The sequence below is a fragment of the Drechmeria coniospora genome, chromosome 01 (genome assembly GCF_001625195.1).
Source record: "Drechmeria coniospora strain ARSEF 6962 chromosome 01, whole genome shotgun sequence".
NCBI classification, from domain to species: domain Eukaryota; kingdom Fungi; phylum Ascomycota; class Sordariomycetes; order Hypocreales; family Ophiocordycipitaceae; genus Drechmeria; species Drechmeria coniospora.
The window spans coordinates 10,207,696-10,221,015 of record NC_054389.1 but is presented as its reverse complement, the minus strand read 5'-3'; the positions used below and the strand labels follow the sequence as shown (position 1 = coordinate 10,221,015).

General features: G+C 56.1%; 6 protein-coding genes across 6 annotated transcripts; 4 read left to right on the top strand and 2 right to left on the bottom strand.

Moving 5' to 3' along the window:
• Window positions 1-776: 776 nt before the first annotated feature.
• Window positions 777-2,688, top strand: DCS_02711 (alkaline phosphatase family protein; the record flags this gene model as incomplete). Its single annotated transcript, XM_040800038.1, has 3 exons — window positions 777-791; window positions 839-2,454; window positions 2,505-2,688. 3 exons carry the CDS (start codon window positions 777-779, stop codon window positions 2,686-2,688), a joined length of 1,815 nt encoding a protein of 604 aa, XP_040660921.1.
• Window positions 2,689-3,185: 497 nt separating this feature from the next.
• On the top strand, window positions 3,186-4,133 carry DCS_02710 (uncharacterized protein; the record flags this gene model as incomplete). Its single annotated transcript, XM_040800037.1, has 1 exon — window positions 3,186-4,133. One exon carries the CDS (start codon window positions 3,186-3,188, stop codon window positions 4,131-4,133), a length of 948 nt encoding a protein of 315 aa, XP_040660920.1.
• Window positions 4,134-4,340: 207 nt separating this feature from the next.
• On the bottom strand, window positions 4,341-4,991 carry DCS_02709 (2Fe-2S iron-sulfur cluster binding domain protein; the record flags this gene model as incomplete). The annotated part of the gene is made up of 2 exons (XM_040800036.1): window positions 4,341-4,686; window positions 4,744-4,991. The coding sequence occupies 2 exons, from the start codon at window positions 4,989-4,991 to the stop codon at window positions 4,341-4,343; spliced, it is 594 nt and encodes a 197-aa protein (XP_040660919.1).
• A 426-nt stretch (window positions 4,992-5,417) lies between these two features.
• On the top strand, window positions 5,418-6,941 carry DCS_02708 (mitochondrial fusion protein; the record flags this gene model as incomplete). Its single annotated transcript, XM_040800035.1, has 3 exons — window positions 5,418-5,774; window positions 5,836-6,293; window positions 6,347-6,941. 3 exons carry the CDS (start codon window positions 5,418-5,420, stop codon window positions 6,939-6,941), a joined length of 1,410 nt encoding a protein of 469 aa, XP_040660918.1.
• A 703-nt stretch (window positions 6,942-7,644) lies between these two features.
• DCS_02707 (uncharacterized protein) lies at window positions 7,645-10,066 on the top strand (the record flags this gene model as incomplete). The annotated part of the gene is made up of 3 exons (XM_040800034.1): window positions 7,645-8,902; window positions 9,003-9,469; window positions 9,692-10,066. 3 exons carry the CDS (start codon window positions 7,645-7,647, stop codon window positions 10,064-10,066), a joined length of 2,100 nt encoding a protein of 699 aa, XP_040660917.1.
• Window positions 10,067-10,514: 448 nt separating this feature from the next.
• On the bottom strand, window positions 10,515-12,154 carry DCS_02706 (uncharacterized protein; the record flags this gene model as incomplete). Its single annotated transcript, XM_040800033.1, has 3 exons — window positions 10,515-10,835; window positions 10,907-11,532; window positions 11,836-12,154. 3 exons carry the CDS (start codon window positions 12,152-12,154, stop codon window positions 10,515-10,517), a joined length of 1,266 nt encoding a protein of 421 aa, XP_040660916.1.
• Between the last annotated feature and the right edge of the window lie 1,166 nt (window positions 12,155-13,320).

The window sequence follows — 13,320 nt, the reverse complement described above, 5'->3', positions numbered from 1 at the left end:
GTACTTCATCTAATTGCATACTTACACCAAGCCAAACTAGCAACGACTGTACCTACATGGACGGAGGACATGTGCTCCGTACTGCGTGCAGTAATTACCACTTGCAAGTACATGCAAAAAGTATGTGTATACTGTACTATGCACATACCACGTTCAATTTCAATACTTGCAGCTATGAAGTAGGGAGTATGTAAGTACTTCGTTGTACAAGTACAAGCACTGTACTAGGTAAAGCGTTTTGCGGGTACAAAGTACTACTTAGGTCCGGAGTACCTACATGTACATGGATACATGTAAACCAGTGTCAAGTACTCCGTACCTACGGACGACTCCATACAGAGTAGGTTCTCCGAATCGCAGCTACTAATACTCCGTAAGCTGCCACTAGCTCTCCAAGTCAAAGCACCCATGCCCCACATGTACCGCGGCACGCGGGGTGCTGTGGACGCGGGGATGCCTCCAATTCCTACATGTATGTCTTGATACTGACTGGCCGTCTGACTTGCCAACTGTGTTGCTCATCGACCACATATTTTGTTCACAGTCTTCCTTCAATATCCCAAAGACTGGACCTGTTACAGTTTTTGCCTTGTCTCATTCTGCGAGGGTAACCAGATACGCAATAGAAACGCAGCGCAGAGGTCGGTCACGCAGTCGATGGCTGTGCAAGCAACCGTGGCCAAGGTGGCCTCGGTTGCCTTGAGATTTTCTGCCCTTCTCTTCTTCAGATTTGTCCGTATCATCCCTCCCCCTCGTACCCGAATTCTGGTGCTAACATGATCCAGCTTCCCGTGAGCCACCTGGCATCGTCGAGTTAAGCCCGCCGCTGACAGTCTAGGTTCATTTCCCCTCCATTACCGTCAGCCTCTTCGCCGTATACGTTTCAGCCTTCCTATCCAGCTGGTTCACCCGGCCTCCTCTCGAAATCGTCGGCAATGAAGTGGATGTGGCTGTAAAAGAGTCGACTGTGTCGTCAAAAACGCAACTCCCGCAAGAGAATGGGGCAGTACGCAAGATGACGCCCGAGCAGTTGTCTCATAACGGCAAGGTGAAAATAGTGAAGGCGAGAGAGACGGCTATCGTCCGGGAAAAGCCGGTACAGCCATGGAAGGTACTCTTTTACGGTGTGCCGAGCAAGGAGAGCCCTCTTCTTTCTGCCCTGACCTTCCTCATCAACCTGGCTCTGATCGGATTGATCGGCGATGCCCTGTATCGAGCCCGGTGGTACTACCCGTCGGACGACCTGTCCTTTGTCCGACTCGGATACGTATCTCCGACGGAAGCCAGGTTCTTGGTTCGTGAACCTGATCAAGCCAAGATGCCAGTCACTCTGGAAATTCGCATCCAGGACCCTCAGCCTCCCTTTGACAACCCTCAGTGGCAGTTGGTGGGCGGTTTTAGGTGGACCACCAACGACACAGACTACACAGCTTCGCTCACGGCTCCCTTGATCCATCCCGAGCAAAGGCAATACGAATGGAGAACCTCCAACAACCACGCTGGCCAGTTTCTATCACCGCCCAAACCTGGCAAAATGCCCAAGTACAACGACAATAAGTTTACATTTCTCTCCACTTCATGCATTCTCCCCCGGTTTCCGTACAACCCTCTCGACCACGCCTTGGCCATCCCGGGACTGCGCCACTTGGCCAAAAGGCTCCCAGAACTAAGCGCCCAGTTCATGCTGTTTCTGGGAGACTTCATTTATGTCGATGTCCCCGATCGATTCGGAACTTCGGTCGAAGAGTATAGAATGCAATATCGCCAAGTCTACGCCTCTCCCGACTGGGCACCAGTTGGTCAAAACTTGAGTTGGATTCACGTCTTGGATGACCACGAAATTTCCAACGACTGGTCCTCCAATAGGACTGGTGTGTACAAGGCCGCTGTCGAGCCTTGGAATATTTATCAGGCCGGCATAAACCCTCCTGTAGCCCGTGCTGCTCGAACAACGCAGCAGCGCAATGGATCCACCTGGTTCGAGTTTGTTCAGGGCCCTGCCAGCTTCTTCATGCTCGACACTCGCACCTATCGTTCCAGCAACAATGAGCCATTCGACAGCGCCGACAAGACGATGCTTGGAGAGGAACAACTAGAGGATTTATTGTACTGGCTTGCTCGCCCTGAACCAGCCGGAGTCAGATGGAAATTTGTTGCCTCATCGGTGCCATTTACGAAGAACTGGCCGGTCAATGTCAAGGACACATGGGGCGGCTTTCTCGTCGAGAGAAGGAAGATCCTAGAGGCCATGTGGCTTGCCGGCACGCGAGGTACCACTGTCGTCATTCTCTCAGGCGACCGACACGAGTTTGCGGCGACCAAGTTCCCTCCGCCGCCAGGTTCTTCGTGGCCGGAGAGTGCCGCTGCCTTTGAGTTCTCGACCAGCCCACTCAACCAGTTTGCGTCGCCTTTGCCAACGTACAGGCAGACTGACGGCGAGGACGTCAAGTTGAAGTACGTTGCCCCCCATCGGCGAAGCAGAAAAGGCCTAACCCAGTGTGCAGGTACATTCCCTCCGGCTCGTCCAAGTTTGGTTCTTTCACCATCGAGGAAGCATGGGGACAGAGTACGCTGAAATACCACCTGTACATTGACGGCAAAGAGTCGTGGAGTACCCTGTTGGTGGCACCTCCTGTGCCCGAGGAACCGAGCGCTGCCCTAGCATTCTGGAGAAGGATATTTTCATAGTTACAACGGGCACCTCCTCATTGCGAAAATAGAGGCATGCATTCGCGGCGGTCTAGGAGCATATAGTCAAAATGTTTGGTTTGCTACCGTTGAGCCGAGCCACTATCGGGTAAGTATTGTTTCAGTCATTGTGCGAGGCCCTTTGCGCTGGTGTCGTAGCATAGACAGGGTGTGGCATCTGGTGAATAAAAATATGATTGATTCAACTCCCGGTCCTGTACGTTGTCGATTTCGGAATCAGCTATATTTTGCTTTCGTTGTTGTATTACTGCAAGTACGAGCAAGCACCCAGAAATCGGGTCAGTCTTGTCCCATGTGGTTTCCACGCTGCCGTCCAGTGATTCCAGTGATCGGAACTACGGCTCCACAACGGCGGTATAGTCACACCGCCTTCCCTCCCGTCTCGCCAAAAAGTGGACTGGCAGAATCCAAACTTTCTCACGCCAGCTCACGTCCAGCAAAGGACAACGGCCATCCGACACATACCATCTAACGCCATGGTCAAAATTTCGAACAAGAAGCGCCCAATTGAGGGCAGGTTACAGCGCCCGTCAAAGAAGCAAAAGAGAAAGCAAGACCATGACAGCGAATCCGGGAGCGGTTCGGATGACAACTTTGACGCAGTCAATCTTCTCGACTCGGACGACGACATTCACAATGCCAAAGTTGACGACGCCCCTGAAGTTGCCGATGATGCCCCCTCCAGCTCCGAGGACGAGCGACCTAAGTTCAAGAAGGCGGCAAAAGTAAAATCAAAAGCACCAGCGAAGAAATCGAAAAAGGTGAAGTCGGATGACGAGGAAGAGAACGACGTGGAGGAGGACGGGGAGGACGAGGCGGACGACGACGAAGAGGATGACGACGACGACGACGACGACTCTGAAGTTGACGCACAAGAAATTGGCTCAGCAGCAGCTGGCCGTAAGGCAAAGTCGAAACGAAACGACCCGACCGCTTTCGCAACGTCCTTGTCCAAGATATTGTCGACCAAATTATCGTCATCCAAGCGATCGGACCCCGTTTTGGCAAGAAGTGCTGCCGCGCACGAAGCCTCCAAGGCCGCTGTGGATAATGCACTCGAGGCCAAGGCGAAAAGGCAACTCAAGGAGCAGAAGAGAAAAGCGCTGGAAAAGGGCCGGGTCAAAGACGTGCTGCTGGCGACAAACGACGAAGCAACGGGCGAGCCCGAGGTGACGACGTCCGAGATCATGCTCCTCGAGAAGAGATTGCGCAAGGTGGCCCAACGAGGTGTCGTCACCTTGTTCAACGCAGTGAGAGCGGCACAGGTCAAGGCCGGGGAGGCGGAGAGGGAAGTGAAGAAGAAGGGTGTGATCGGGATGAACAGGCGGGAGGAAAAGGTCAACGAAATGACCAAAAAGGGCTTCCTCGATTTGATCGCATCGGGCGGAGGTGGCCTGAAAAAGGGTGGTTTGGAAGAGGCTTGATGGGGCAGCGGGGCTACCTACCATTTACAAGAACAAAGTGAGCTGAGGTATTGTCTATGGCCAGTCGTCAGGGATGCATTCAAACTACAATGACAAGATGCTCCCCCAAAGTGCTTTTTCCTTCCCATGCGCATCTTACTCCTGTACATTACAAGATTACAATGTAAAAAAAGCCGGTGACATGGCCGAGTTGTGTCACCGAATCGTTCACTGTTGAAAGTCGCTCGCTTGCAGATTTCTCGTCATCGAGGGCAGCTTGACGACAAGGCCGTCCAGCTCCTTGGTCATCTTCACCTGACACCCCAACCGACTCGTTTCGGTCAGGCCAAAGGCCAGGTCCAGCATGTCGTTCTCGTCGTCATCGGGCTCGGGCATCTTGTCGAAGTGTTCCTCGTCCATGACAATGACGTGGCATGTCGAACAGGCGCACGATCCACCACATGCGCCCTCCATTTCCAAATCGTTGGCCTGTGCGATATCGAGCAGGTTGTCGCCGGCGGAGACGGCAAACTTGTGCTCGACGCCGTCCTTTTCGATGAACGTGACGTACAACCTGTCATGCTTGTCAGCAGTGAGCTTGCTTCTTGTCCAGCAAGAGCACCTCGCTTACTCTTCACCAGGCTTCGGCGGTTGGATATGACCGTGCCGCCTCGCAGCCGTCGACGTGAAGCTGCGCCGAGAAGATGATGCCACCGTCCACGATGTGCGAGGAGCATGCGCTGATGTGAATCGGAATGGCGTCGACTGCCTCGCAACGCAGATTGCCCTTCGCAGCTGACCGTGACCCGACTGTGTGTATCGGCAGGCGGCGGACGAAAGGTTCGCCAAGCTGGCGTGTACCGCCCTCGACGGAGACATGGCCGATGCAGTAAATCGTGCCCGTCGTTCTGCAGGAGGGCATACACCCAGTGATGGCAGTGCTGATTTGCTGTAGTGCAGTTTCGGGGCCTGTGGCTCACGCAATGGCACGATGAACCGCCAGCAGGCGACTATGAGGGACAGTCGTGAGTCCGTTCGTCGTCTCAGCACATCCGTAGGGTTTGCTTGGCCGTCAGCGCGTCTGGGTTGGAAAAACGGGCTTGGAAATGCAGTGTCGATCAGTGGTTTGCGCAGCCCACAAGGAAATTCATTACGCCGTGGGTCCGCCGCACGTAACTCCGACGCCGAGCTTGTGATCAACGCCCCCACTGTTCCGTCGACTCGCTCGAAATCAATCGACCAACTCTGATCTGATCTGATCTGATCCGATCGCATCCTGGATGCTCGCACGGCACAGCATCCGCCATGTCGACACATAGAGAGGGCGTCAACCCTCTGAGGCCGTATTACATACCGCCGACCATCGGCGAGGCGGTGGATCCTATTTCCAGCTCGCACGCGAACTCTTCCTACAGCCAACACGCGACGGGCAACAACACGCGATATGCGACCAAGGCGCGCGATGTCCTCACCGATCTCAACTACAAAGGCCTGCTCGATGATTCATCCCCATCAATAGTGCAGAGCGCCAAGGAGCTCGTGGACGAGCTGTTATGGAAATACACGTCGGTCCTGATGGCCCAGCCCTTCGAGGTGGCGAAAATGATGCTGCAGGCAAGGGATCAAGACGACAATGCCACACTCGGGACTCCGGAGCCAGAGGTAGGATAAGGAAATCTTGGGGCAGCGATGGACTGCAGAGTGCGCGTTAATGCAGTCGTAGGACTCGGACTCCGAGGGCGACGAGCCGGCGTATTTCACATCCAACGTCCCCGGCGCGGCCATGCCATCTCGCAACGGTGCACTCGGAAATCGTCGACAGCCGTCCTCCCTGCCGCAGTCAACTCGGGCGCCGAAGAAGCCAAACCACTACCTCGTTCTGCGACGACCCGACTCCGTCTTCGATGTCATCGGTCAGCTCTGGGCCCGAGATGGCGTTTGGGGGGTCTGGAAAGGCTCCAACGCGACCTTCCTGTACACCGTCCTCCAGTCTCTGCTGGAAAACTGGTCCCGAAGCTTTTTCAGCGCCATCTTCAACGTACCGGACCTGGGCGTGAAAGAGGACCTCGAACGTCTCATCGACATTGCCTCGCCGTATCCCTGGATGTCGCTGTTTGTGGCCGGCGCTGCCGCAGTGGCCACCGGTGTTCTCCTGTCGCCCCTGGACCTTGTGCGCACGAGGTAGTTTACGTCGACGACATGATGGACTGCGCGCACCATGCTAATGACTCTAGGCTCATCATGACTCCCATCTACAATGGACAGCGACGAACGCTCGCCTGTCTGCGGGCGCTCCCGTCCTACCTGTGCCCCGCCGCGATCGCCCTTCCGACCGTCCTAAACTCTCTCATACATCCCCTTCTGACCCTTTCGACGCCGCTCGTCCTCCGAACGCGCTTCATGATCGACAGCCACGCCTCTCCGATGACATTTTCCGTCGTCAAGTTCTTCACCTCGTCGGCCGCCATCCTTGCCAAACTTCCCATCGAGACTGTGCTCCGCCGCGGTCAAATGGCTGTGCTTTCGGGGAAGGACTATGTCCGTGCCCTCGAAGGCAACGAGCAGACCATGGATACGGTCGTGCCCATTGGGCGGTACAACGGCGTCATCGGCACCATGTACCACATCACGTCTCAGGAAGGAACACGCGAGACCACAAAACAACCGGCGACCAAGAAGGGCAAGGCCTATTCCAAGGCCACCCGGCCGACCCATAGACGAGGCCAGGGCCTTGAAGGGCTCTGGAGAGGTTGGAAAGTCAACTGGTGGGGGCTCGTCGGGCTCTGGACGGCGAGCGTCGTCGGGAACGGCGGCGAGGGCGAGTTTTAAAAAGGGTGCTGTATGCTTGCCGCTGGCGAATTCTCTTTCTCGCAAGGCGTTTCGGCTTGGGAACTCTCCCCTACGAATTGGACGACGAGTCGTATGATATCCATCCCGGTTTCGTTTTGTACAACGCTGCCACTTGATGTATTCTTTGATAATATACTGGAACCAAAACATGGGACGGGTGGATGGATGCTCAGTACGTGTGTATCCGGGAGTGCTTTGGACCATCAATACTGTGAAAGTAGTTTAGGTATTTCCTCTCACGCATTGTCAGTTTCTGATGAATTATGTATATGGTGGGTGTACTCCGTACAGGAAAAGCAATCGCAATCATGTAATATTTACTTGCGCAGTACTCCGTACATCCTCTGACAATAGCCCAAATAGCAAGAATTCATTGTTACTCATGCTCCATACCTGCTGCCAATCTGGAAGTCGTAGGAGCTGACAGCTAGTGGTCACGTGGGTTGGCGTCGCATCTTCATTGACTGGCGGGTACACCGTCACTGGAGCTCCATCCTTCCCACTCATCCCAGGCAAGGCAACCACAACTCTTTCATCAGCAACAGGCGGCTTTACGCAGGCCAACCTGACCAGGAATTGCCACTTCTCGGCCCGATGAATCATTGGTGTTAGAGAGAGTCGTCCTCCAGCTGTGCTCGAAGGCGGCTATCGCTGCCCGTGACATCAGCGAGACGGAGACGACATGGCGACTTCTTCCACGCAGGCCAACGCGGCCTCCCAGTCAACAGCGGACCGGCCGCCTGTGCGCAAGTTCAAGGCATCGGATCTGCCACTGCCATCCGCCACACGAGGTGCTATCGAAACTCTTGCACACAACTTCAAGAAGGAGGGCGCCTACGACCAGATTCGCAAGCAGGTCTGGGACAAGTTTGCAGCAAGCGTACGTGCCACTGCTGCCCTTGGATGCCATGTGCTTGATTCTGACGGAAGACAGGACTACGAGGCCCAGGTGACGAAGCATATCATCGAAGTTGCCGAACACGAAATGGAGCGGAACCCCCAACAGCTCCTGACGCTGGATCGTCTCAAGGCCGCAGCCCTCATCGACGGTGCCCTCGAGCGCTCCGGCGTCTACCAAAAAGCAGAGGACGTCATCGCACAGCTGATCGATGTCGATGCAATCGAAGAACGCATCCGCGAGATTCGTCGGGCTGAGATTGGCGGGGAAGCTGCTGAGGCCGAGAGGGTCCGCGGGGCGAAGCCGGACGAGGAATACGCGGCCGAAACAGAAGCCCGTAGGGCTGAACGAGAGCGAATTCGAGAAGAGCTGCGGCAGAAAGAGGCTGCCATCGAGGAAGAAAAACGACGAATCGCCGTGGAGGAACAACGCAAGGAGGATAAGAAGCGACACGAGGCCGAGCTCAAGCGGCAGGCGGAACGAGACGATCGTCGACGGAAACGCGAGCAGAACCGGGAAGCCCGCGAGAAGCAACGCGAATTGGAGAGGGACGAGCGACACAAGGAGCGTGAGCGACGCAACAACGACCGAGGCCGTGATCGAGACCTGGACCGTGACAGGTCACGCTCACGACGACGCAGATCCCCCTCCAAAGACAGAGAGGTACGGCCTGCGGAGTTCAAGGAAAAGCTTTCAAAGGAAGAGAACGAGAGACTGGAGCAGGAAGCCCTTGCCGATCTTCTGCGCGAAAGTAACAAGGACACTCGAGCGCAGCCGGAGATCGAAGTGGACTCTGACCTTGCCCCGCCTCCACGACGAATCGGTCCCACCTCGGCCATCCATCCCATCCAGAGGGATTCTGCCTTGCGTAGGGGTAGTGAACCCTCCGGCCAGCTCGAACGGAGGAATTCAAAGGCGACGGCGGATGCTAGGACTACCGGCTTGGCGGAGGAGAGGCGACGGACAAGAAGTCCTTCTCGACCGTACGAACGAAACCGCGATAGGGCGAGAGATGGGAGCCGGACCGAAGGTTCACACGACCGTCGGCGCCATAGCCGACGATCTTATTCGCCCGTGGAGCGCAGCTCGCACCGCGACCGAGACAGGCGGGACAGGAGTCGATCGCCCCTGAGACGGGACAGAAGCCGTTCTCGGCGGAGAAGGGATGACCGTCATGACCGAAGCCGGTCACGGGACAGACGTGAGCGGCCCCGAAGAAGCCGGTCTAGACGACGAGAACGAAGTCGATCTCCGGTCAGGTCGAACCGCAGGGACAGGAGTCGATCTCGAGTTCGACGCGACAAGAGTCGATCCAGAAATAGGCGTGAGCGCAGCCGTGATCGAGACCGTTCCCGCTCACGCCACCGCGCTGCAGACAGGCGTGACAGGAGCCGATCGCGGCACCGAAGGGAACGTAGCCGATCTCGGGAAAGGGTCGGAACCGACCACTACAATCCCAGAGACGCTGCCCGCTCGCCAGCTCGCCGACGAAGCCGAGGCCGTGATCGCGACAAGGATAGAGACTTTGGCAGAGGGACAGACCGTGACAAGGATAAGGGGGACGACAACAAAGACCGAGGCAGGCGAAGCCGCTCTCGATCCCGACCCGGTACATCGGTCGTTCGGACTGCCTCGGTTCGAAGGGATGAGCTTGAGGAGTGGAAACGCGAGGAGGTGAAGAAGCGGGAGAAGGAAGCCAAGGCATACCTTGCGGCGCAGAAAGACGCCAGAGAAAAGGGATTGCCGGTGCCTGGCGTGGATGACAGACTGAGTGAGATGACCCCCACCCCTTTTGTGATTGACGCAGACTCCCTTTCCCTGACGGGCCCAGACTAACAGCACTCAAGATCGTGATGAGCGCGACAGACGAAGAAGCCGATCTCGCAGCCATGACAAGGACCGTGCTCGTGACCGGGATTGGGAGAGGAGGAACCGAGACAGGAGTCGGGAGCGAGAGCGAGAACGCAAGCGCCGTGACCACAGCCGTGACCGGGACCGAGACCACGACCGTGGCCGAGACCGCGACCGTGACCGCGATCGAGATCGGGACCGAGACCGCGATCGAGATCGGGACCGAGACCGCGACCGCGACCGTGACAGGGACAGGGACAAAGACCGGGACCGACCAAGTAGACGTGATCGAAGCCTGTCGCCTCGTCGGGAGCGACGCCATGGTAGTCGCAGCCGACGCAGCCGAAGCCGCTGATATGGGAATGGACGGCCGGCTGATCGGCGATGCGATCTGCCAGTGGCGTAGGTGACATTGCGGACATGATACCCACATTTCTGTTGTTCACTCGAATACTTGGGAATAAAACCACGATTTGTTGTGACACTTATTCGGCGTGCAAATGTTCTTCTGACTCATGGTGATTGCTAGTATGCATAGCGGCATCTTTCAGATAGCCAGATTCTATAAATTATGGGATTATCAGGCATACATACAATTGTGCAGGTGCTATGCTCTACGAGATTGTGGTCTCTAGTCTACACTTGAAACGTAGAGATATCCAGAACCAGGCCATACGATCCTTTGTGGCGGAACATGGGAAAACCTCGGTACATTATTCATTCACCATAGACTCGTTCCGTCATGCTGTGCCGACGACCGCGGTGGCTGGAATCTGCGAGACATGTTCCAGGATCCGGGGACATTACCATAGAGCCATGACGAGGACGAGGCTGCTGATGGCGGCGCAGACGATGATTAGTAGTTTCCGCGCTTCAGCGTTGGACGGGGAACGGCCCGTGAAGGAGGCCATGGCATTGGCGGTCTGCTCAACAACGGCGGTGCCGGCGATGGCGATCTGGTCGTAACCAAGGGAGTAGTAGGTGAGGCCGGCAAGGGCGATGCCGTAGCCGATCGATTGCAGGAGGGTGATTTCAGTGCGCCAGAGGAGGAGGGAAACGATGATGAGGAGGATGTTTTTGAAGATGCCGGTCAGCGTCATGACGAGGCCCGAGGTCCGACCAATCTAGCGCGTGTTAGCTGCCACCGGCGCACGGTAGAGGAGACCACGGTCGGAGACGGTGGGAGGGGACGCACCAGGAAGACGCTCGAAACGTTGAGCAGAAAGGCGACGAGGGCGTTGAGGAAGAGAACGGGGAAGCCGACGGCGGCTAGATCGGCCCAGCGGAAGCGCGGCATCTCGCTGGGCACGGCGACGAGGATGTTCATGACGGCACAAACAGGGGCGAAGTAGTAGAGGCTGACGAGGGGATCCATGCGCAGGCCCTCGGCGCTCAGCATGATCTGGATCATGACGAGGCGAACGGCCTCGAAGGCGATGCCGCCGAGCTGGTAGAGGAATCCGATGAAGGAGAAATGTATCTCGCCGATGGAGGCGAGGGCGACGCCGGCAACGATGACAAGCACGTTGATGAAGGCCGGCATCGAGGGCTCGGCCACGCGGAAGGCCCAGGAGGTGAAGAGGACGGCGACGGGGGCGCCGGACTTGAGCATCTGAATGAATGGGATGGACAGATATAGATAGACGAGGTTGGAGCAGACGAGAGAGCCGGAGTAGAGGAAGCCGATGGGGAAGATGGTGCGGATGTAGAGGCGGGCCGTGATGGGTATAGCATGGCGCGAATCGAGCAGGGTCGTGTAGCGGGCGAGAAGTTGGGTTGCGATGGTGGAGAAGACGAGGTGCCAGGCAGTGAGTATAACAGCTTCTCGATGTCAGCAGGAGCACGGCAGGTCGGATGAAGAGATTTGCATGGCATCGAGCGGCGCAGCAGCGTGGTGCCGTGCTGCAGCGGTTGGGGAGGGGAAAGTGGGCTCGCTGGGGATATTGTCATCGTCCAAGGCGCGGCACGCCACGGCGGATGGGGAGATACGTACGATATCCTGGTGCAGAAGCAGACGGGTTAGCCTACATGTCACATGCCGCTGACTTGTTTGGAAAGGCGAGGCAGGACGGGGTGGTGGGCGCGTCGGAGTGAGAGGGTGCCGAGAACAGGGAAGGGACCTACGAAAGCCAGCGGTGTCTATTATCCACTTGTTGAACAGTATGGTGGTGTTGGAGAAGAAGATCCAGGCACTGTCGAGAGCGCAGGTGCGCCTTGTCAGCAAGATGTCGGATCCAAAGGCGGGGCCAAGGGCATCGAGAGGGGATTCATACCCAACGAAGTAGGCGGGATGCCATCCCTTGGCAGGCTGATGTTCCAGCAACAAATCACCGGGTTTTCCGGCGACCTCGGGGTCGTCCAGCAGGCCGTCGGTGGCATCCGTCATCTCGTCCACCATGGTGTCGGCTTTGGAGTCGGCCTCGGAGGTCGGCGTGGCGGACATTTCGACCGAAGGAAAGGGCTCACGTCAAGTGGCTGCGAAGGAAACGGCGTGGGGAGCCGCTCCGGGCGCCGGCACTCAGTCGAGTGCTCAGTTGGATGTTGGCCGTACCGATGGCCGTTTTCGTTGTCGACGTCGTTGCCGCAATCGGAGTCTCGGGACGGGGGGCGAAGCGGTGAGAATATTTGGATGGTGGGTGGGATGTGGTTGTAAATAGTCAATCCAGACGAGAGCGAGCACGAGGATTTTTACGTGAATGAACCATGAGAAGGAAGAGAAGGAAGAAAGATCAAGGGGCGCTCGCACGTGCAGCTAAGACAAGAGAAGCAGGCAAGGTAGCTATGAAGATGAAGCTGGAGAGACGGGGCGAGAAGGGGGCTTTTCATGGCATGGTGTTGTGATGGACCTGAGGATGTTGAGAGTGACGAGCATGCAGGGAGTACTCCGAACAGGTACACCTTTTGGCGTTGGGCGTAGGTTACCGTAGTGGCTGGTGCTGGGGCGTGCGATTAGTACTTGCACTTACGTACTTGTAACTACTCAGCAATCCTATGTATTTGTACTTGCATGCTGGCACCAAGTCCTATAGACCTACTGACAGGTACTGTATGGTACCTAGTATGAATAGTTAGGTGTACTCCATGCTGTACTCCATGCTGCAAGAAACGTGTTTGCACATGCCCCTACTAATAGTACGAAGGCAGTGCTCCGTGCTCCGCACAGTAGGCTCCAGCGAGTAAATATTCCGTCCTCGTATTCATACAGTACAGTGCTCCGTAGTTATTTATACTGTCCGTAGTTATTTATACTGTACAAACCCATTCCCCCTTTTCATACTCCGTACTCCGTACGCATTTCCGCGATGCGCCCCTCAACGGCCCACGGCCGAACATTAGTGCCTATGCAATAGTTGTACAAGGAGATACGTTCTCCGTACTGTACAGTACTGTAGTTGTACAATACATGTACTGTATTATATGCTTACTGGCCACTGGGGCTGCGGTAACTGCTAGTACTGATGTAACTGATATAACTGATGTACCTGCTTTGACATCTGTAACTGCTGCTATAATGTCTATGCGGGACGTTGTAATCATCGAAGGTCCAATGCTACCCGAGCCGTTGTGCCTTGGCCCACCACTGTAACTGCTAGAGCTTTTGCGTCTGGA